The sequence below is a fragment of the Pteropus vampyrus genome, unplaced genomic scaffold, assembly GCF_000151845.1.
Source record: "Pteropus vampyrus isolate Shadow unplaced genomic scaffold, Pvam_2.0 Scaffold68, whole genome shotgun sequence".
NCBI lineage: Eukaryota > Metazoa > Chordata > Mammalia > Chiroptera > Pteropodidae > Pteropus > Pteropus vampyrus.
This window is the reverse complement of record NW_011888849.1, coordinates 3,988,024-4,010,500: the sequence shown is the minus strand read 5'-3', so window position 1 is coordinate 4,010,500 and position 22,477 is coordinate 3,988,024. Positions and strand designations below refer to the sequence as shown.

At 38.1% G+C, this 22,477-nt stretch overlaps 1 protein-coding gene across 1 annotated transcript in view; it reads right to left on the bottom strand.

Annotated features, from left to right (window-relative positions):
* Positions 1-4,825: 4,825 nt before the first annotated feature.
* Positions 4,826-22,477, bottom strand: part of LIPA (lipase A, lysosomal acid type) — a 29,882-nt gene continuing 12,230 nt past the window's right edge. The window contains exons 4-10 of the mRNA XM_011361605.2: positions 20,961-21,159; positions 19,730-19,839; positions 18,217-18,353; positions 14,506-14,652; positions 13,607-13,678; positions 7,144-7,215; positions 4,826-6,287 (exon numbers count right to left, since the gene is read on the bottom strand). Coding sequence (XP_011359907.1) covers positions 6,054-6,287; positions 7,144-7,215; positions 13,607-13,678; positions 14,506-14,652; positions 18,217-18,353; positions 19,730-19,839; positions 20,961-21,159 — 971 coding nt within the window. The 3' untranslated portion in view covers positions 4,826-6,053. The remainder of the gene's footprint in view (positions 6,288-7,143; positions 7,216-13,606; positions 13,679-14,505; positions 14,653-18,216; positions 18,354-19,729; positions 19,840-20,960; positions 21,160-22,477) is intronic.

The window sequence follows — 22,477 nt, the reverse complement described above, 5'->3', positions numbered from 1 at the left end:
ATACATTAATATATAACATAAAATATATATGGGATATATAGGGTGTTATATACTTACATACATACACACGCATACACACATACATAAACACACAAACCTATAACAGAACAGTTCATAATTCAGAACTTCTCAACTGGTGTGTGTCCCTGAGCTGCCACGGATGTAATATGGATATTCCTTGGATGCCCATTCTCTGGAGCTGCAAGCCTTTGGTCCTACCAAAACCTTTTTAAAAAGAAAAAAAGAAAAGCTTAGTGTGCCACAAGATTTTGATGTTCTGCTTGTGTCTCAATGAGATAAAGTTTCAGAAATACTTTGAGCTTCTTGATAGCCAATGCAAAAAAAGAAAGAAGGTAGATTTTCTGTCTTGGTTATCTAGACGGTAAGCAGAGACAGGTGCAATGCAGGCCTTTGGCCTCACTGCTGGTGAGTTTCTTCCAGTTAGACAACCTGTCTTTTCTAGGCTCCTATTTAATCTTCCCCTCTTCCAGTGCTCTTTCCATTTCACGTTTAGTGCAACCCAGGAACTTTTTTCTTCCCCATTCCTGACAGACATTACCCTGCCCTTGAACTTTGTATGGCTCAAGCAGCATCTCAGAGAAAAGAGGAAGGGCTTCTTCTCCATTGCTCTTTCATTTTATGAATTTAAAAAAAAAAAAGATTTATTTGAGAATTATTTATACCACACTATCAAAGGTTTTCACATACCATTTACTAAGCCTTCATTCTTGGGCTCCTCAGTGCTCCAAAGGAAACATCAAAGCTCACTCTCTCAGACTTACAAATGAATTCTGTTCAGAAGTAAAATATCTCTCAGATTTGACCTCAACAGAAATTAATTCAAACTTTAAATTTCCATTCAGCACATGCTGTCCTTTTCTTGTGATTTCAGCTATCATGCTTGGATGCTTTGGGTGCTTTCACAGATCTTTTAAGTGGGTGGCACTGGCAGGTTTGCTCATTTTGGACTTAGCTGTTAGACTGCTGTCAGGACTATGTCTTTCGAGCCACCAGCCCCAATCAACCCATTTTTTTTCTTCTATGGTTCTTCCATCCTCTATTACTAAGCTTGTTAGAGTATTCCACGTAAAGCCCTGTGCGGCAAGACCTGGAAGCCATGGCTTCAGCTTGCCTGGCCCAGGCTCTCGCCTCTTACTCGTAGCCACCAGCTTCTCTGCCTTTCTAACCCATGCAGCCACCCAGGGCAAAAGTTTGTGTTCAATATACAAGTGCAACTATCTCAAGGGAAGTGGTCACTTAAAATCTTATCACTTGTTCACTCCATGTCATGGAAAAGTGGGCACAAGTTGTTGGGTGGCTAAAACCAGCATCAATAAATGGACACAGATATAATTGAACCCTGCGTAGTCTTGACTAAAGTGGTGTCATTTCTGGAATTGGCAAATGTGCACCTTTAAACACTTTTAATTTACACAAAATTTATTTAACGGCTTACTAGATGAATAGGTCATTTTAGGGCACAGCGTTTATCTTTTAAAAATTTCCCCCCGCAGTGCCAAGCATTGTACCTGGCATGTAATGAGTGTTCGAGAGATGTTTGTGGGCTCAGTGTACCTTTTATAAGATATTGGCTCTAAATAGAGGCTTAAAAAAATCGAATCTTTTTCTTTTTTTAAGCACTGGTTATGTAGTTTAGGTCTACTTATCCACTAGGATGGTTTTCAAAAAAGGGAGCATTTACTGATTTCTGATGGTGTTAGGACTTTGGCCACACTATTTCGTGTGCTTCTCCAGTTGATTTTGACTTCTTGTGTATCATTTTTATCTTGGCATGGTCTTTCTGACAAGGAAGGAGGACAAGAATACTTTCTTCTCTAGCCATCCCAGAGATTAGATCAATCTCTCGAGAGTAAAAAACCTAGTGTGTGCATGTTTAACACAATCTCAAAGTTATTTGGTTTCTACTCACCAAAAGACTTTGAATACTGCCCCTCCCCTTAAAAAAAAAAAAAAAAGAGAACATTTAGCTGGCAGAGCCCTTTACCTATGACATAATCTCTTTTTCTGTGTGACCTTTATGACTGTTTCTTTCCAATATTAGGTAAGACTGTCTTAGCATCTACCTAAATGAAATGATCATTACTGGAAATGATCATGTAACATCTTACAACTGTAACAGGTAATAGTCACAGAGAGTGAAGTAACCTCAAAGATCAAACTCTAATCTCTCATTGTAAAGATGAAGACTCAGCCTCAGAAAAGTCAAGACTAGTTAGGGTTAAATAGCAAAGCCAAACTGAGAGCAGAACCTGGTCAGTGTCAGTTTCAAAGTAGAGAATGTCAGTTTCCTTCTCTAAAGCAGGAGTTTGGTGTTGTGATGGGGCATTGAAGTTGCATTTGTGGGACAGTTTACGAAAGACTCAGCATAATCATCCATGCCAAAACAGGGGATGCTGATGAAGAGTATGGGGGATATTAGATTCCCTAAGAGACTCCTTTTTGATACAGATGCTGATGCATATTTGGTTTTAAACACTTTTTATTTTACATTTTTGATCCATCTGGGTCACATGTGAGTGCTTCTGCTGATATTTTTTGTAACTCTCATCAAACTCTTTATATCCAAAGCATATAAAATCATCTCCATTAAAAGGCATAGCATTGCCTTAAGGCAGAGAAGATACTTGCCTCACCTGTCAAAGGGGTTGTTGCAAAGATCAAAGGCTTTAGAAACCCAGAAGGCACAATGTAAAATGCAAAGTATTTGTGTTAGTACTACTAGTGTGGGCAGAGAAAGAGTTTTCTGCTTAGTTTGGAAGTGAACTTGAAATCTGCACCTAGTACAATACAATAAATACTCAATACATACTCTTGAATGAATCCCTGACAAAGTTTTTAAAATCAGAATTTTTACAACCTGATGTTGCCTTTCAGGGGTCACATTTTGAAAATCTCTCCATTTTGAAAATCTCTTATTAAAAAATAAATGACAATAGTTAAAATTACAGTGTATTTTAAATGTTTACATTTAACAAATTAAGACCTTTATTACCCACAAAAACAGAATGATCATCATTATTTAGAGATAATATCAGTAGTCTAAATGTTGGTCCTTAGTAAGTGCGAGGCCTGCCTGGGATAAAGACATCTCCACTCTCTCCCCCATGTCTGAGGTTCTGGCCACTCTATTAGATAAATGTTTATTTTCATGTCACACTTGGAGAATGGCTATTCTTTGAGAATTTTTCAGATGTTGTGCAGTAGACAGAAGTAGTCAGAATCCTAGAAATGAGCACAGACACTTGATCTTACCAGTTCTCAAATTACAAACTGGCTCTTAAATCAACAAAGTTCTCTGCCCGTCCCGGAGGTACTAGAAAGTTTCCTCATGAAGATTTGGAAGCAAAGCCAAGAGTGCCCTCTTATGGCAAATGAAAAAAATAACTTCGTCCTCAGTTACTTCATTTGGTGTCTTTGCCCACATCATATAAACACAGTATCTTAGACTTCTAAATTGGCAGAATATTAACTAGCCTACTCCTTGCCCTAGAGATCTGTGGAAATCCTTGCAATCTGCTCAGTAGAACATATATCAAACCCAGTTGAAAAGAACAGAGTGAAAACTCCTACAAACTTGTTACAGGACTCCTTGAGGCACAAGCCCTGACCGGTTCTACACTCTCAGCCAACAGTGAAACAAAACTACATTACAGCAGCTTAAGTTATAAATATATTTAAAAAATAATAATGTAAAGAGCCTACACAGCTGTGTCGGGATCAAGAGGCCACCAACAAAGGCAAGTGTACAATGTAACCCAACTTCAGCAAGAGCAGCAGTGCGACATCTCCACCTCTAGATTGGCCCATGTACTGAAGTGATGTCCCCATAGAAAAGTTTGGAAAGGAGGTGAAAGAAACACACTCTGATAAAAGGTGGGCTCTATAGAATGAAACCCCTGATCATTCCTACAGTCTGGTGTGTGAGACCTTTAACGACAAGTTCTCTTGAGCATCTATGGGAGCTTCCATGGCAGCAACCAAAGCAAGAGAAACCAAGTCACCTATGGCACTGAAGCCATTCTCCAGTGAGCATTCTCTCACTTCTGGTAGAAAACAACAAAACCACCACTTGCTGACCCTTTTCCCCATTGGCCAAAGGAAAAAGAAGTGTTCTTTTGGCGGGGGGTACATAAAGCCAGCAAGGAAAGTGGCAGCCTCCTCGGGATGTATATCCTTTGCACCCAGTACAATTTTACTCATTTCTGTGGTTGCAGTGAAAAAAATAAACAAACAAAAAACAGATTTTACCTGTGCATCTAATTTCATTTAAATGACAAAAGTCTTATCATTTTTCACACATTTTGTCAGTCCATGTATATTTGCTGACCATATTCTAAGTTTTTGTGTTAGATGCTCAGTATACAAAAATGAGTAAGATATATCTTCTGCCCTCAGGCTCAGAGAACGGTGGGAGAGATCACATGAGAGCCCCAAACCTAGATTTGGGGATCCTATGGTGTGACTTGACTCTGCCAGCTTTCGCTGCTCTGTTTGTTCAAGGAGGGAGTTGGATGGACAGTTCTTGAATTCATGGTCCTGCCTACAAACGGCCACTACATGCAGATGGGGTTAGTCACTGCTTAGTCACCACTCAGTGAACCCTGCAGGATAAGGCTGAAGGCCAGTGTTTCCAAAACATCCCCCAGCCTTCCTTTAGATTGAAACCATTCTCTGCTCCCCTTAGGAGAAGATCAAAAGTTCAAGGGCAGTAGCTATAGGGTTTACAAGGAATAAAGAAAGAAAAGCTGAAAGAGAAAGGAAGTAGAGAATGGCTGTTAAATAAGGGAGAACACACACATACACACAATCCTTCAAGCCTATGAGGCTCACTGAGTTTTATTGAAAAGTTGAAATGAAACTTTTTAAAAGTTACAAAGAAGTATTATGCTGTCGTTGAGTATTAGCCAAGACAAAATATTGTTTGTTATTGCAGCTAAAGTAACTATATCAGAAAAACATAGCAACTGTCATTCTGTCCATCTGACAGTATTATAAGGAAACAATGCCGTGAGAAAAGCAAGTGAATATGGGCTTCCTTACACAAGGATGCAAATCGAGAGTATTAGAAACATGGACACATACAAAAAAAAAAACCAAAGTGATTTCCTGAGCTTTAATTTTAAAATATTCACATTCACATTTCTTTTGTGTGAAAATGAATTAGGACACTCCTCACCTGAGCTGCAGCAGCTGATTAAGAGAGCACATTAATTTCAGGAAAAATAGTGGTATCATCTCTCCACAGGACTTTTCTTCTCAAACAAGTAGATTTATGGCTTGCCACAGAGTTCATGAATAGAGATGGCTGGATATATTAGTCTTCAAGCCATTTAAAATACAGTCGTTGTTTTTCAGTGAGTGGAATTTGGTTTTAAAGACTCCAGCAAATCATTTGGCTTCATCTGAGCGATTTAAAACATTTGCTAAATAACAGCTATCACAGACAGATTTGATCAAATTCATTATAGAATCTTCATAAGTGACACAGCTGGGATGTTGCTGACTTTGACTCTGCACCTACTACATGAGAACTTGACCCCTAAATACATGGCCATTCCACTGGAGAGCCTTTTAAGGCAATGAGATGAGAACTGGATACTTTTACACTGAGCATTTCTCCAGTCAGTGTCAAATTATAAACTAATGAACGACAAGGATTAAAAATTCCAACACATATGTCAGTGTGTCCTGTGTGGGGGTAAAAAAGCAATATAGTATATTTTAAAATTGTATGGTTAAACAGAATGGTTAATGACCTTCCACAGTCAGTGATATTTTTAAAAGACTTAAAGAAACTGCACTATGACTGAGACACTAGCTCCATATCTGGCCATGATTAAACAAAGAAAAAAAAGCGAGTACATTTCTAATCCTAACTGGAGAGATTCGGTCATCTTCAATGCCATAATTTTTTTGGATATAAAAATACAGAAGGCCTGGGAAAGAAAAACAAGCATTTTAGAGAAATTAAGCCAACAAATTTTAACATGATTTGATCCCCGACTTGATGGCAAATTTCTCCAGTCTGGTTTTCACTGATATTTCTTCATGAGATTCACCATTTCATCATAGAGCCGCCAAGGGGCATCCAAGCCCCAGATAAAGTCTAGATGCTCCCATTCTGGAAAATACTTGTGGTACACCAAGTTGGTAATCTGGGTCAGTAAGATACTGATGTCCTTGACATCAGCAAGCCAGTCATGACCCCCATTCCAGATGGTAGTTGGCACAAGCATGTCTTTCACATTGTAAGTGGGAGGGTGAGTCTAGAATAAAAATCCACAGAAAGCTTTGTTGTGGTTATTTTCATTTACAAAAACACAATCGACAATTAAACACAGTAGTTAATCTGATCTGAGAATAAAGACTAAATTTTGAAAATCACTCTTCAAATTATCATTATTGGAACAAAAAGAAACCAAACCCGCAAAGAAAGAATACTAACTGTATATAGTAACACTCTAGGTACTGTGACAAGCCCATAATTCCCTGAGAGGACAGTGTTCTCCCAGGTAGTCAGTGCAAAGCAGCAGAGTCAAGTGGTTGGGCAGGGGCTTTGGGGTCCCTACCCTCCTACTTTCCTTCCCTGAGGGGAGTAACACAAGTCACAGAAGCTCTCTAAGCCTCGGTTTTTCCTCATCTTTAATAAGAAAAATAATCACAATTACGTCACAGGGATGTTGTGGAAGTAAGAAAAACATGAGCAAAGTACTTTATACTTAAGAGCACTCAGCACTCAAAAAATGGTAAATTTATTGGTATGTGGGAGAAAAGACTTAGGCAATGCGATTTGGTCAAGGATCTCCAGCTACCAGATCACAGACCTAGGTAAGTTTGTCTGACTCTAAAGTCTGTGTTCCCCATCACTATGAATGGCGGATGACAGTGACAGCTGTTGCACAGAGCCTGGGAAAGGACAAAGAGGGGAGGCCCAGTCCACAACACTAACCGCAAAGCTTAGGTTGTTCTGGAACTGAGACACTATCTAGTTAACTCTCTCAAACATTTCCACGGCATCTGATCCCTGCCCGGATCCCGGGACCATGTTCTAAGTTTGGCTGGCTTCCTTGATGAGTTAGTTTTTGGGGCCCATTTTAATTGTAAAGACTTTGAGGACTTTACCTGGTTGTAATGAAAATAATTCTTGGCACTGCTTCCCCAGTCAAAGGCTTGAAACTTTCCCAATTGAGAATTCTAAAAAGAAAATAATTAGGATAAAATTATCTGACACAGATGTTTGAGATAACATCACAGATTGCTAGAGTGAGCCACTCTTCAGATATCCATTTTATACCAATACCCAGTGTAATTTATAATAAATGGCATTATTTTGTTCTTCTTTACTAAATGACTCAGTTTCTCATTGTACGATTGGAAAGTAGCTTCTGCATGACACAATAAAGCAGCTACACACACATGCTGCAAATTATACTAGATCAATGGTTACACCTACTGGATAAACTTTATGCTGACATTTTTTTTACTGAAATTTAAATCTTAGGCTTTTTCAAAGAGTTAACTCTCTTATCTGGGAAAGAAATATATATATTATATATACTATTGGTTAATATATATTTATATGGATTAATAGGTTTGTATTATGATAATAAACATTATATATTCATATATTTATTAATGTAAACATTATATATTTATATTGGGATTAACATTTATATATGCTTAAATATAATCTCCATATTTTCTATATATCCACTCTATTTGACTAGTTATATTATTTAATATTTTAATGATTTTATCGATTTAATGCTTTTTCCTCAGTACCAGCATCAACATAATCACCACATTGTAGTGCACACCAGCACAATTCTAACTAGAACCATGAAATAACATTGTATATGAAATTTAAATTGATGCATATTTAGAAAGTAAGGTATCAAAGTATGCACAAAAAGTCACTTATTTTTAAAATTTGAAATCATGTAAATTTATACCTCCTACGTTCCTAAATTAAAAATATGTCAAGAATGAACTCCAAAATTGGCAAGCTAAAAATGAATTGGAAACTGTTTAAGCTTTGGCTAGAGGGTGGCGTCTGGTAGAGAGGGAAAACCTAGACATTCTTTATGAGAACTGGTTATCTGTGAGGTTTCATTTCTTGTCAATTGCATAAAATTCTACTGTTTAATGTAATAAAAGACAGTGTGAGGTTATAAACTACAGGAGATTGCTACAAGAGAAATATTTAGCGTCTGCTTTTGCCATTGCAAAGAACAGATATTAAATATCTGAAGCATATTTAACAAGCAGAACAAAATATGGATTTACAGCACCTGTTAGTGCATCTGTGCTCGTACTCTAGCTGTCAGTGAAAATATATCAATGCAAGCTGTTCTGCCACTGTAGACAGACAGTTTATCACTTTCTCACATATGCCTTTCAGCATTTATATAAAACACCCAGAGTGAGTATGGAATATAAAGGAGAAACTTGCTTAGAGCCCATACTGAACTTTTAAATCTGACTTTTGTGCTCAGAGTCAGAGGATTTCAAACTACCTATTTGAAAGGGAATCTCAGAAGTAGGGAAATGTGAAGATGATTATTTATAGTAACAAAAACATGGAAATAAGCTAAAGTCCAATAATAGATATTTGTTTAAATACATTATGTTAGATCAGTGTACACAACAATATGCCACTTTCATAAATTATAAACATAATAAAAGAAAGAAAGAAAAAAACTGTTTATGAATAATGTTTGTAAATAACATTAAGTGGAAAAAAGTCAGGAAATTAAAGTGAGTTAGCTTTATGGTTACACTTAGGTGAATAATCATATGTGGATAAAGACAGGAAGAAATGCTTATAATATTATGATACTAAAATAGATGGTTTTTAAAGTGACATTTTAAAAATTATTTTTAGGTACTGAATGGTAATAAAAATGTAAAGTTTCAACCTTTCTACACCATAATAGGTATCAAAAGTCTTACAGATATGCCTACCCCTGACCACTAAGTCTACCTCTACACTGCACCCTAAGAAAATAATTTGTCTAAAAGGACAGATGTCTAATTTAAGAATATCTGTCCCACAATGTTTTACTATTGCATAGGAAGGAAGGAAGGGAGGGAGGGAGGAAGGAAGGAAGGAAGGAAGGAAGGAAGAAAAGAGAAAGAAAAGAAAAAGAAAGTGCTATCACAGTAAAAAATAAAGTAAGTAATAATAATTCAAGGAAAGAAAAACTATCCTTGGTTATAAATGTTTTAAAATTTAGTTATTGATCTGGAAAGGTGTTTTTGATTGTGGCAGAGACTGCTAATTGCTCCTCGGTGCTCATTCTTGCCTTCTTCCTTTCAGTAGTAGAATCTCTCAAACTTTCACTAAGCACATAGCTGCCAGGTGTGCTTCCTTCCTATTAGCTGGAACTCAAACAGAGGCAACCCAGCTTCAACCAAGCAGAAGAGGACAGCAAGTCAGAGACAGCAGAGCTACAGTGTAGTGTGGAGGGAATTGTGACCCTGAGTGACTTCCAGGAGCAACCGTCATACCCGCTCCACTACAATCCTGTGCCACTGATGTCTGGACTGTATTTGTTATGAGAAAAACAAACTATTTATTTAGAGCCTGTGTTTTGGCCTCTAATTATATCTCTGATACAGCAACTTAGCTTATATCTAACAAACCTGCTGTTTAATTAAATAAAAAAGAAAGTTACCAAAACATGCATGCAGTTTGATCCTACTTTGGTAATGGAAACAATTATGCAAAAAAATTTATAAGATTACATCAGGAGAGTTTAGAACATGCCACCACAAAATATGCAGCTTTGGCCATATTGATTATTTTGAGTCAGAGACACCTGAAAAACAGCAGACACAAGGAAGGCACTCTGACCTTCCTTTTTCTTTGTAAAAGCAGATAAAATTCCCATGTGAAAGAAGCCATTCCTATACCAGGAGGAAGAAACATTCTTGTTACTAGAAACGGGAGGCCAAGAGAAATCTGCACAAAAAGACCTCATTAAAAAAATAGTATATCCTCATTTACTTTAGTTGCTCAGATTTATTTTAATTGCTTTTCCAAAATTGTTATTCTTTGTTCACCCTAGTATATAAGCACTTAGTCCTAGTCACTTCTTTGGGTCTCCATTTTTCTTGTGACGGCCACCATGTACATGTAACTAAAATTCATATGCTTTTTTCCTACTAATCTGTCATATGTCAGTCCCAATAAGAAACCCGAAGAGGGTAAAGGAAAATTTTAAACTCCCCTACAATATCAAAATACTAATAGTCGTTATCCCTGGTGGTGGACATATGAGTGCTTTATTTTCTTCTTTGTACTCGCATATTTTTTTAAATTTCATAATGAATGTTATAGGTATAATAAAATTATATTAAATGTCTTTTTACAATGTTTTAAAGAGCCTACCTAATGTACATTTTTTTTTAAGCAGTAAGTTTCAAACAATAAAGAACATCAGAATCAAATGAGGAACTTATTAAAATGCAGACTCCAAGGACATACCTCCAGGAATTTGAATAGGTCATGGGTAGCCCCAAGAACTTGCAGTTTTTATAGCACCCTATAGTATTTCTGAACAACACTGTAACAATATATTAGAACCAGCCTTCTTCAAATAGGAGTAAGTACCTGGGCTCTGGGCAGGGCCAGTAAGGGTGCTAGAGATAGTATTAAGAGTCCTGGGGGACGTGGGAACGTTGGGACGTTGGGGGCGGGGGAGAGGGCTGTCTCTGAAACTTGTCAGGTTTATAAGGAGAATAGGATTCGTAAACTAAATTTAAAAGCCCAGACTAGGTTTTAGAACTGATAAAAAAAATAAAAAAATAAAAATAAAAAAATCCTGCTAGTTAAACATAGTAAAAATCTGAATGTACTATGAATAAAATGGCCTTGAAGGGTACCCCCAAACCTCTACCACGGGAACCCCTAAACTTCACACCTGAATGGCAGCCCTCAACCTACCATTGCCCAGGCCCTGAACACCTTTAGCAGAAGCCTCCCCCAGCAGGCACCACGGCAGCCTACACCAGCATGTCCCTGACAGGCAGAGAGTGGCAGCCCCTGGCCAACAGACCAGAAGAGGGAGAATCAAGAAGATCCTATGAAATAGCTTGACAAGGGGGTGACACGGTGAGAGGAAAAGTACAGAACGCCTTCTGCAGTGAGTCTGGACTTCAGAAATGTGCATGAGGCACATTCCAATATGATTAGAACCTAAAACCACAACAGTGTCCGAGAGCAGTACTCTGAACCTCAGCCTGCGGCCTTTGACCCCGGCCAGCTGCTGGCTAAAAGGAGCTGGAACAAGAGCAGAAGCCCGGATGGCAGTGATCCAAGAGCTCTACTGCAGACCCCACGCCCAGTGCAGGCCTGCCATACCGGGGCGTCAGCTAACACCGTCCTGTAACACACAACGGAGAAGTGTGACAGCCTCGGCTTCCGCACTCCCAAAGGCCTCTGAAAGGTGAGGTCCGGTGGTCATTTGCACTTTGCTGAGGCGTGTAGCATATGACACGTGGGCTGCTATGGGCGCTAAGCTGGTGGTAGCTCAGCATCTGCCTTCAACTGAGCTCTGCCATCTTCCACGCAAAAGTGTGGTGACAGAAACTGGGCCTTTTTGAAAAATATCCATTAGGTAAGGGTAAAAAAATGCTCAAAAGGGTAGGGGTATTTTGGTGACAGGGTATACAAAGAAAACAAGTGACCATAAACAGAAATGTGGCTAAGGAGAAAAGCAGGGGCCTGAATTAACATTTGAGAATTTGAGGACTGTTGAAGGTTTCAGGACACTCCTTCAGAGTAAGGGCGTGCTCTTCAGTGTGTCCTGAACTACCTGTATCCCCTCGCCTAAGCCACAGGAAACTCTCGCAATGACTTGCTGACACTTAACACTGGGCCTTATATAGCCACTACAAAGGGCTAAAAGCCTCAGGCCCCATTCTGTCTGGTTCCCTAGGGATGAGCCCATGGAGAGGCGAACCCCAGCCCTCCCAACAGACAAGGTTCCTGGGACAGCTGAGGAAGGGTACTAAAGCGCCAGTGATGTCCTGGATCAGTGGTTCCCAAAACCAGTTGGGCAGAAGAAGCTACTGGGCAGAATTTTTTAAAAATACAAATCCTAACCACTCAGCAACAAAAAGGAATAAACTACTAATGCACATGACAACATGGATGAATCTCAAAATAATTACACTGAATGAGAGAAGCCACGCAAAAGCAATATATACTATACACTTATATAAAACTCTAAAAAATGCGAACTAACCTATAGTGACAGGAAGCAGATCAGTGGTTGCTTGGGATGGAGGGGGAGGGGGTGAAGAGGGTGTTAAAAGAGGGTATGAGAAAACTTTGGGGGATGATACGTTCACTGTCTTGATTGTGGTGACCATTGTGCAGGCATATACCTATGTCCAAACATACTAAATTATACACTTTGAATACCATATGTCACTTATACCTTGACAAAGTTGTTTTTGAAAAAATGAAAGTAGAGATTCTCCAGTACAAATGAATTAGAATCTCTAGGGATGAGACACAGGAGTCTTTGCTTTTAAAAGCCCGAATTATAGCCAATCCAGCAGCTCTGCCACAAACCCAACTCTCCTCACTTTTCTTAAACAATATTTTATTAAAAGGTGTACTTTTAAAGGCAACTCATGTGATTCTAATACAGGCAGTGACTGCTCAATGTTTGGAAATTGCTATCCAAGACACCCTTAACATCTTGGTTTGGAGCTTAAATGGTAAGTTATTTCACCTTTAAAAAGAAGGGAGGGGGGAAATTGTACAAAAATAGGTCCTGAGGTGGAAATAAGTCCCTGCCATATCGTTAGGTTTTTTAAAAAGCAAGTTATAAAAGACTAAGTAAAAGAAAACAAATTAATCTGTTTCTACGACTATTATTTCTCTCTCTACCTTTAATGACTTCTTTCTGAAATGACATGCCGCAAGAGGTAGAGAGCAGAACGCAGAGACATTTCAATCCCTGGGGACACAGTTTCTAAGTCTGTGTAGGATTACAGAATAATTTTATTTTTTAATCTTAAGAGAACTGTAATTATTTTTTTGCCTATGTGTAATTTCTAAATTTTCTAGAATGAATGAACACGCATTACTTTTGTGATATGTGATAAAACAACCAAACCCTATTTTAAAAGTTCGTGGCTCCCATTTAAATCCATGATTGGTTGAGTTCTGGTTTATCCACTGATGTCTCAGGCGTATTATTCTCATGCGTTAATGTTGAAAGAGCACCTTCTCCAAAGCTACTCTAGAACCTTGTTTTATGAAGCAACACAGAAATAAAATAAATCTAGGACTCAATGAAAAACTGACAGAAGGCTGAGATGAGGAAAGAAAGGAAAGTCAACCGCCAGTAGCTGTTTGGTAAACTTACACACAGTACAATTTGTCCCAGGGGGGATAACAAAAGCAACACACACACAATGGCAGGAATCCAGGACTCTGGCAAAGGACACCAGTTCAAATTTTCACTCTCTGTTTGGGAAGAACTCACAGAGAGGTGCTTCACGAGATGCGCAGCTCTTTCTAATGCTGATTTGACACATGCCCCAGCCGCACTTCTGGAATGCCTACCTGCTTCCAGTGTATCATGTTTTGCACAGAAGTTCCTGCAGGACAGTGTGTTATATACACAGATATTCTAGACTGCAAATACATTGAAATAAAGAATAAGAAAAGCATTAAAAAGGCATTGATAATAAACAAATTTTGCACTTCAAAGCATTAAAAACTACAGAGCCACATTTCAAACATATGAGATCGAGAGCAGGCAAAACATTCTTTGACTACAAATATGTCCTATAAAAATATGTACAACTACACACACAGAGAGAACATATGAAGTAAATAGAGCAACACAGTAACTGTGGGATTGTCTGGGTTAAGATTACAGCTCATTTTTATTTTTTTCTTTATACTTTTCTAAATTTCCAAAATTTTATATAACAATCATAACTTACTTTTATCATCAGGAACAAGAAAAATTAATATCACTTTTTAAAAATTCCCTAGAGCATCCATTCCAGAATTTTAAAACTTGTTCTCAAAACGCAACATTACAACTATAAATATATTTAGAAACACCAGCATATTGCTGGCGAAGGGTTTACATTTTACTAAATAAATAAATGTGTGCATGTGTGCGTGTGCGTGTGCGTGTTTGTAAATGGCCATTTCAAGTTTAAACATACTTCATAATTTTTTAAAGAAATAAATCACTAGAACAAATATAAATATTGAGACTCAAGTTATGACACATCTCCTCATTCAATAGTTTCCACAGAGGTACAAGGTAGCAAGCTGACAATGCCTCTCCCAAGGATAGCACATTAGGTATTCCAGGCACCTCTTAAATGACAGCTCTGATGATGTCCTTCCTACTTCTCCCACATCCTCCAACACAAATAAGCACATTTACAGATAAAATGAAATCACGGGAAGTTTAAAGCAAGTCTTATTAAAAACATACATACCATATTTAAATTTCTCTCATTAAATCCACACAGAAGAAAAAAGATATTTTCACAAAGCTCCTTCAGGAGGACGTGATCGCAAACATTCATAGCCAGCCACTTTAAAACTGCATTCTGGGGAAGAAATTCTTTTTTCCCAAATATGTCCTACAAATAGAAAGAAACCCAAGAATATCTCAGTATTTCATTCTGGTACACAAGCCTCCATGACCCACCTTAGAAGCAGAGACATGTGCCAAGCGTCTCCACAGATGGCCTCAGGAAAGAAATGGCGACCAGTGGGTGCTCTCACTAGGGTACTTACGCAATATGTTTGCTAAGGCAGAAGCAAATGTTACAGATGTATAAAGCCTCAAATGAAAAAAAGGAGGCAGAAAATCAAATAAATTGACAGCAGACTTTTACAGTGGGAAATGGCTTTCATGATCACTCAGCTCAGGGCCATCCCCAAAGAGTTTCATCTGACTTGGATGGATGGGTAGTGACTTCTGAGAAAGATTTGAAACTAGTTGGTCTGCAATGTGCCTACCTAGGACATATACATCTAATGCGATCCTATTGGCCAGTGGGCCAAATCCTGCCCAATGTCTACTGTTTTTTTAATATTTTTTAAAATTGTGGTAGAACACACATAACACTGCTGAAATGTGTATTGAAATTTACTGCTGTCACCATTTTTAAGCGTTCAGTTCAGTGGCATTAAGTACATTCACCCTGTTGTGCAACCATCGCCACCATCCATCTCCAGAACTCTCTTAACATCTCGAACTGAAACTCTGTCCCCTTAAACAATAACTCTGTTCCTCCTCTGCCACCGCTGCCTATTTTTACAAATAAAGTATATTAAAACACAGTCACACTCATTTCTTTACACATTGTATACTATATCCTCAAGGCAGATCTTCACATACTGGTGAAACAGGAAAGAGGAAAAAGATCTTCCTTATTTTGAATCTAAATTTGCCCCCTTATAATCGACACTTCTGCTGATATCTACCCTCTAAAAGGACAAGCAGGAATGAAAAATTCGAACACCTACAAAGGCAGTTTTATGGGTTGAACTGTGTCTACCCACCTACCCCACCCCACCCCCCAAAAAAGATACATTAAAGTCCTAATCACCAGTATCTCAGCTGTGACCTTATTTAGAGATAGGGTCTCTACAGAGGTAATCAAGTTAACATGAGGTTATTAGGGTGGGCCCTAACACAATATGACTGGCTGTCTTATAGAAAGGGGAAATTTGAACACAGAGACAGATACACAGGGAGAACGCCATGTGAAGATGAAGGCAGAAATTGAGGTGATGCTTCTACAAGTCAAGGAATTCCAAGCAAACCACCAGAAGCTTATGGAGAGGCATGCAACAGATTCTTCTTCACAGCTCTAACAAACTAATACAGACAGGCATGTAAATGTAAATGACTAAAACAGGAAATAGAGAATAGCTCCCTGTCCAAACCAAAGTGATGATTAAGGAATGGTGAGAACTGGAGCACTGGAAAGCTTATGCTCAGCCTAATGCGTGCAACTGCTCAGTGGTTCACAGCTTCCTTTTTCCCCCAAAAAATAATCAGTTATCAAGATTTCAATGTTAAATACCCTGCTTTTTAAAAGATGCAACTAATTTAACTTTAAAATGTTGCATGGACCATATTCAACACTTCTTTGGGCAAATTTGGTCCACTTACATATAGCCTGTTATTTGTCTTCTGAAGACAATCAATATCGAAAAACAGATACCAAGTCTCCTTGAATGTTGCTTTTCTACAGACTACTTGCACTAAGATTAGCTGGGGAGAAAATACACCGAGAAGATCACATGACATGAGAAGGCAACGGTTTCTAAAATTCTGGGCTTTGAATCTGCATTATGGTTACATGTAATAAATGTACATATTTTTTAAGTTCTTTACTAAAAACAATTTAAGAGGATGATGCCTCACTGACTTAAATCATAATAAGTCTGACAAAGGATGTGGGTACTTCAGAACTGTTACCCAAACACTATAGCGGCAAACTCCACGGAAAATTATGTCAAAACAGAACAGTATAACAGAAATAGAAAAATTCACCTTTCACACTTACAGGTCTGCTTGTGTCAACTTTGATGTTTTATAGTGTATACCTTTGCATTCTGAGAAAGAAGATACTCAGCTTTCATGGAAGCAACATATACTTTCTGGAGCCGCTAATTCAAAGTTTTTATGAATATTTACTCTCACTTTGTCATTCTCCCAGGATATTATAAAACATTTGTCTGGAATAGTGATTCCCAAATACCAATCTGTTTGGCCTGCATTAGAATCATGTAGGGTGTTTAGTAAAATCACAGATCCTGGGCCCCACTCCAGATTTAACAAAATACCATCTCCAAGGTGGGGAGCAGGAGTTTGTAGTTTTACAAAGTTACTAAATCACAATCTCCAAGGATTAAATTAAATTGAAAGCATTCCTATGGCATAGCCATTTCAGTTCTCCATAAAAAGGAGCACAAAGATACAGCAACAGGAAATGAGCAACAACCTGAATGTCTGTCACAGGTGTCTGATTCAAGAAGAAGTTCCTTGTAATGGAAAACTTACTATGCAGCAGTTTAAAAAAATGTGATAGAGTTTTATGAATTAAAATGATAGCTCTCCAAGAGTGAAAAATGCAATCTGCAGAACAACATATATAGCTGGATGCCATCTACATTAAAACAAAACAGTACATTTCTCTCCAGACCTACATATGTAGGTAAATTCACCCACGCGGTCTCTAGGAAAAGACTCCAAACTGAGCACTGTGATTAATTCCGAGGAAGGCACTAAGAGAAGCCCTCGCAGTTAAAGGGTACTTTATTTGTAATCTCTGATTTGTTTATAATGAAATTAGATGCTTCTATTACCCAAGGCATTAAACATTAATTAGGTTTGAGAAGGTCACATCTTATCTGCATGTCTGGCCACGTATGCAGAGAATACTATCTTAGGTGAGTCAGATTCTGAGATCAAAGTACAGTTTATATTTCCTGTGAAAGTCTCTTAAATGACCAGTAGATATGCTATACCTGATTTTAAGTATATATTCCTGTATGGAATTCCCTGTGTAGGTGTGTGTGTGCATAAACATGAAACATGTGTAGTGCATGCATAATGGATCACATGGCCTCAGCTGACTCTCAACTCCTCATAAAAACGGCTTCCTCATTGAACAGAACTTGGGGGTCACATGGCTCTTCGAGGGTCACCTAGTTCTAGGGCTGACCCCAAAGAAGTTACTGGCTTGTGTATTGTAAAATACAGTAACGGTGTCTTTAGATCAGCGTCAGTGTGGTCAGGGTCAAGAATGTGGGAATGGTGTACCGCCTGTCTCCCATCTCCTGCCCGCTCCTACGCTCCAACTCACTAGGCAGAATAAAAGACAACTCCAAGAAGGTTTAAGCTGCCTCTCCCAGACTTCCTCGTGCTCCTTTGTGTGATGGGTGGAGATCTGCACTGATATATTAACCATGAGAACACAGAGCTCAGGTGTAGAATTAATAATACATGTTCCTTGATTCCCCAGGATCTGGAAATAGGGGTGAGGAGGGTAACAAAAACCATAGAGAGAAGAAGAAATTCCACTTTCCACTGATAGCACAGAGGAGGAAAGCACAGGTTCTCTCTCTAATGGCCAATTCTTCAAATCTGAAAAAGAAACGGGAGCCGGGGAGGCAGTTTCAAGTACCTTAAGGAGAAGATCTGGTATTCGTGCCATTTTAAATATAGGGCCAATAGAGAAGTCGATTGAAGCCACAGGAGCCAGGGCAAAAAACATTTTAATCTTTTTGGCCAGCTCCGGGATCCGTGAAAATGCTATAAAACCTGCAGGAACAAAGGAAGGTAACAGGAATTCCATCTTCTGGGACTTTCTCTGAAAAGGCAAAGGCTGTTGTGCATGATGCTCTCTAGTGGCAACCTGAGAAACATGCCAGCAAACACTTGAAATGGGGGTTTCTGAACTATGCACAGAAATGCTGAGTTTGACTAAACTAGTAAATCAAGTATTTGTTAAGTGCTTGTTTCCATTTTCAACCTAGATATGCACTGGAAAAAATCTAGGTTGCTAAAACTAGATGTTTCCTATTCCTTTAATAAGGTAAACCAAGCTAAGGAAAGATTATATTTCTAACAGCTCAGCCCCACCAGCCCCATTCCCCCATTGCTCCTCCCCCATCCCTAAGAACAATTTACAGAGGTATTCGAATCAATCGCCAAGGACCAAGAGACACACGTTTAGAGAGCCCTAGCATCAAACTATCTCTTCTCTTCCTCTCAGGTCTCTTCTCGCCTTAAACTTGGCCCTAGGATGTCAGTTTAGAAAGCAGTCGGGCAAAGGACATTAAGTAGGCAAATTATAGAAGAAGGAATGTAAATGAAGAAAAATGCTAAACTTAATGAATAAGAAAGGCAAATGTATCCATGTTACTTTTTGTTTGTGGCCTCTCAAACTGGCAAAGGGGTAAGGCAATGTAACCATATATATCAAGACGCTTAAAAGCATTTATACATCTCATATAGTTAATTCTCCTTCTAGGAATGTATTCTAAGGAGATCATGTGATACGAACACAAAGGTATTAGTCATAGTAAACACTAAAAGGGGAATTATATAAATTATGTGACAGGTTCCTAGTTCCCAGTCGGAGGAAATCTTGTTCTCTAGAATTATGAGTAATTTTTATTTTCTTTAAACTTTGATAAATTTTCTATTTTTGTTTACAATGAACACACATTACTCTTATAGTCAGCATAAACAAAAAATGCATATGACTTTGAACAACTATTTAAGTTATAACATGGCATCTTTGTAGTTAGTTTTATTCCACTTAACTTTAAAAGTCAGTGTACTTTCTTGTTTGCTTTTTGGAAGTCCCTGAACTTATAAATCTTCTCGTTTTCCACCCTCTCACATCCTCATATTGCTGAACTAGAAAAATACGTAATAGGCTGTGGCTTATATTAAGTCTTTTAAATTCAAGAGAACTATACAACATTAAAGTCAGAATTTCCAGAGAAGATGAAATATTACCCAAATTCCTTGTTCTTTCCCTAACCGTTATTTCTGCTTGGCATTAAAAAAATAATAATAAATAAAACTATATTGGAGCTAACATTACCTTTTATATTTCACTTTTCAGAACAAATGCAAACTCTGTGATCATACATTATAGAAACTTCCAATCTTTATTAGATACATACCTATTGTAGTACCTTGAGAATGACCCACGTAATATACTTGTTGTTGGCCAGTTTTATTCAGAATGAAGTTAATTGAAGCCGGTAAATCATAATTTGCCATTTCGTCAAAACTATAACCCAAAAATGGAAATCTTTTACTGAGACATTGCATACAAATACAACAGTACACAAATAATAAGTGTGTAGTTTGACGAGTTATCACAAACTGAATACAGCTGGGTAAACCATGACTTAGCACAAAAAAAAATCCCCAGATTACCAGACTGCAGAAACCCATGGGCCCCCTTTTAATCTGCCTTCCAAGGGTAACCATTCTCCTCATTTTTTACACCATAAACTAGTGTTACCCATTTTGGAACTTTCTATAAATGGGATCAAGTACTATGTATTCTTCTATATTGGGCTACATTCAAAGTGTTGCACATAGTTGTAGGTTGTTCATTGTGTAAATATCCCACATCTACTTGTCCATTCATTGCTGATGGACATCTGGTAGTTTTTAATTTGTCACCATTACAAATAATGTGACAATAAATATATTCTTATACATGTCATTGGTAAAAGCTCTCATTCTTGTATTTCATGTCCTTAGGTAGGCTCTGGTATTACAAATGGGAAGCAAGTCTGGAGGATCCATAGCATGGTCTCTATACCTGGTACCAACACCCATGTGAGTGTGTACATGTTTGTCATCAGGAGATGGATGAGCCAATTCTTACACTTATGATGCACCAGGCTCTTTTCTTGCATCCTCTCCTTTAATCCCCCAATAACCTTATAAGATAGGTATCCATCATCTCCATTTTACATAAAGAAAACAGACACAGAGGATTTAAGCAACGTGCCCAATTTCACATGGTGATTAAGAGGTAGAGCCAGAAGCAAGAGAGAGAAAAAGAAAATTTCTAGATATCGAATCGTGAACATTTGGAATACATGTTTATGGAGGAAGGAAGAAGGTTATGGGACACAATTTACCCAGCAGCTCCCACATCACCGGGAATGCCAAAATAACTAAAAATTCCTAATTGAATCTAATTCTTAAATGTACTCATTTACTTATAATTTACCTTACTGCTATTTATTAAATTCCTAAAAATGTTTAAAACCTTTCATGATGCATCAGTTTCCCAAGTCATATGATCTTGAGTTACCCATCTGTCTGCCTCCTTGTGTGTCTGCGTTAAGAACCAAGGAAATACACCCCTGTCATAATTTAATTCATATATACCTGAAGGCCCAGAATTCATCCTGAGAAACTGAAAGGATCTTGTGTTTCCGAGACCAGGTGTTCCCCCTGCTGTTCCCCATCCACACATCAAAACCAGCATCTGCCAGAATGAAGCCCAGGCTGTTGCTGGGAAGGTTTGTGATCCAGTTACTGGAATCTGCCAGCAAGCCATGCTGCAGGAACACAACTGGTTTGGGACCTGAAAAAAAATTTGTGTTTACGAGTTAGCAGCACCTAGCTTCAAAACAAACCTGATACTTTGCTCTACAAATAACACAGAAAAGATTCCAAAGCAAATAATTAAACAGAAACAAATTAAAATATATGAAAAGTTCTTAGCAAAGTGTCTGAATGGTCAATAAACATTAGCTCATTTTATTGAGTTACTTAAGCAGTCTGAGTCTCAGTTCCATAAGTAATTGTTAAGAGGAACAAATGAGATAATTATGTGGCATAGCAACTGACCCATAGGTCAAAATGAATAAATTAGAGTTTCCTTTGCTTTTTGGCCATTCTTTATAATAGTAAAAACACCATAAATAAGCTAATTTTTGAGTGGTCAAATAATTAATTATAATCCACTTGATGCAATAATTAAGCCATCAACAATGACAAGGATTATATCAGCACAGACAAACTTATACTGTAGCCTTGAAAGAGAAAAAAGAACAAAGTATAAAATGATAGACTATCTAGACTACGGCTATGTATCAATGATGTACACAAATGAGGAGTGTAAAATTTCAGGAAAAATGGAAAGAATGATTTGTCAGATAGTCAGATGGCAAGTGAACTGACAAACTTTTGTTTCTGTTAATGTCTTAAAATGGATTTGGTAATCAATAAATTGCTTTTTAAATGACTGTCCCTCTGATGTAGGGTAGCCCCTACAGACAGCTCCAGGAGGCATCATTCATGTGCTTGACGACATGGATGGTAACTCTGGAGCTATGTAATGTGGAGTGCTGCTCCTCTCATTTGTAAAAATAGTGAGACTCTCAAGCAAAGGTCCAAAATGGCTATGATTTTCTAATCACAAAGTGGCAGTTCTCTGTACTGACAGGGCCACGTAGGTGACCTTCTACTAGTGGAAAGAGAATAGAAAGCAGAGGCCAAGATTGGAGCAGATTTATGTGCATTTCTTTGCTATCAAATATTTGTTTTAGTGCTACCTTTACAAGTCTATATTGACCGTGAAAGTTCTACATTCAAGGCACTGTGGCAGATATGGCCTACTATGAACAGGCCCCCTGCTTTCCGTGAAGAAGATGCTAATCCAGTTAGAGAAATAATAATCATAAAAAGTTCATAATTATAAACTTTAGTGCAAGTGACGATAATAATTACTGAAATGAATTCATTTTCCAATTGTAGTTGGTGAAATGTGTTTTAATGACAGTTCCTCCTAAGCCGGGCTGCCTCATTGGATGTCAGGAGGCATCACACCACACCACACCAGGCAAAGGGCGCCCAGGAGCTGTGCGATGGTACTAACATCTTCCTTTGGCACGTTAAAA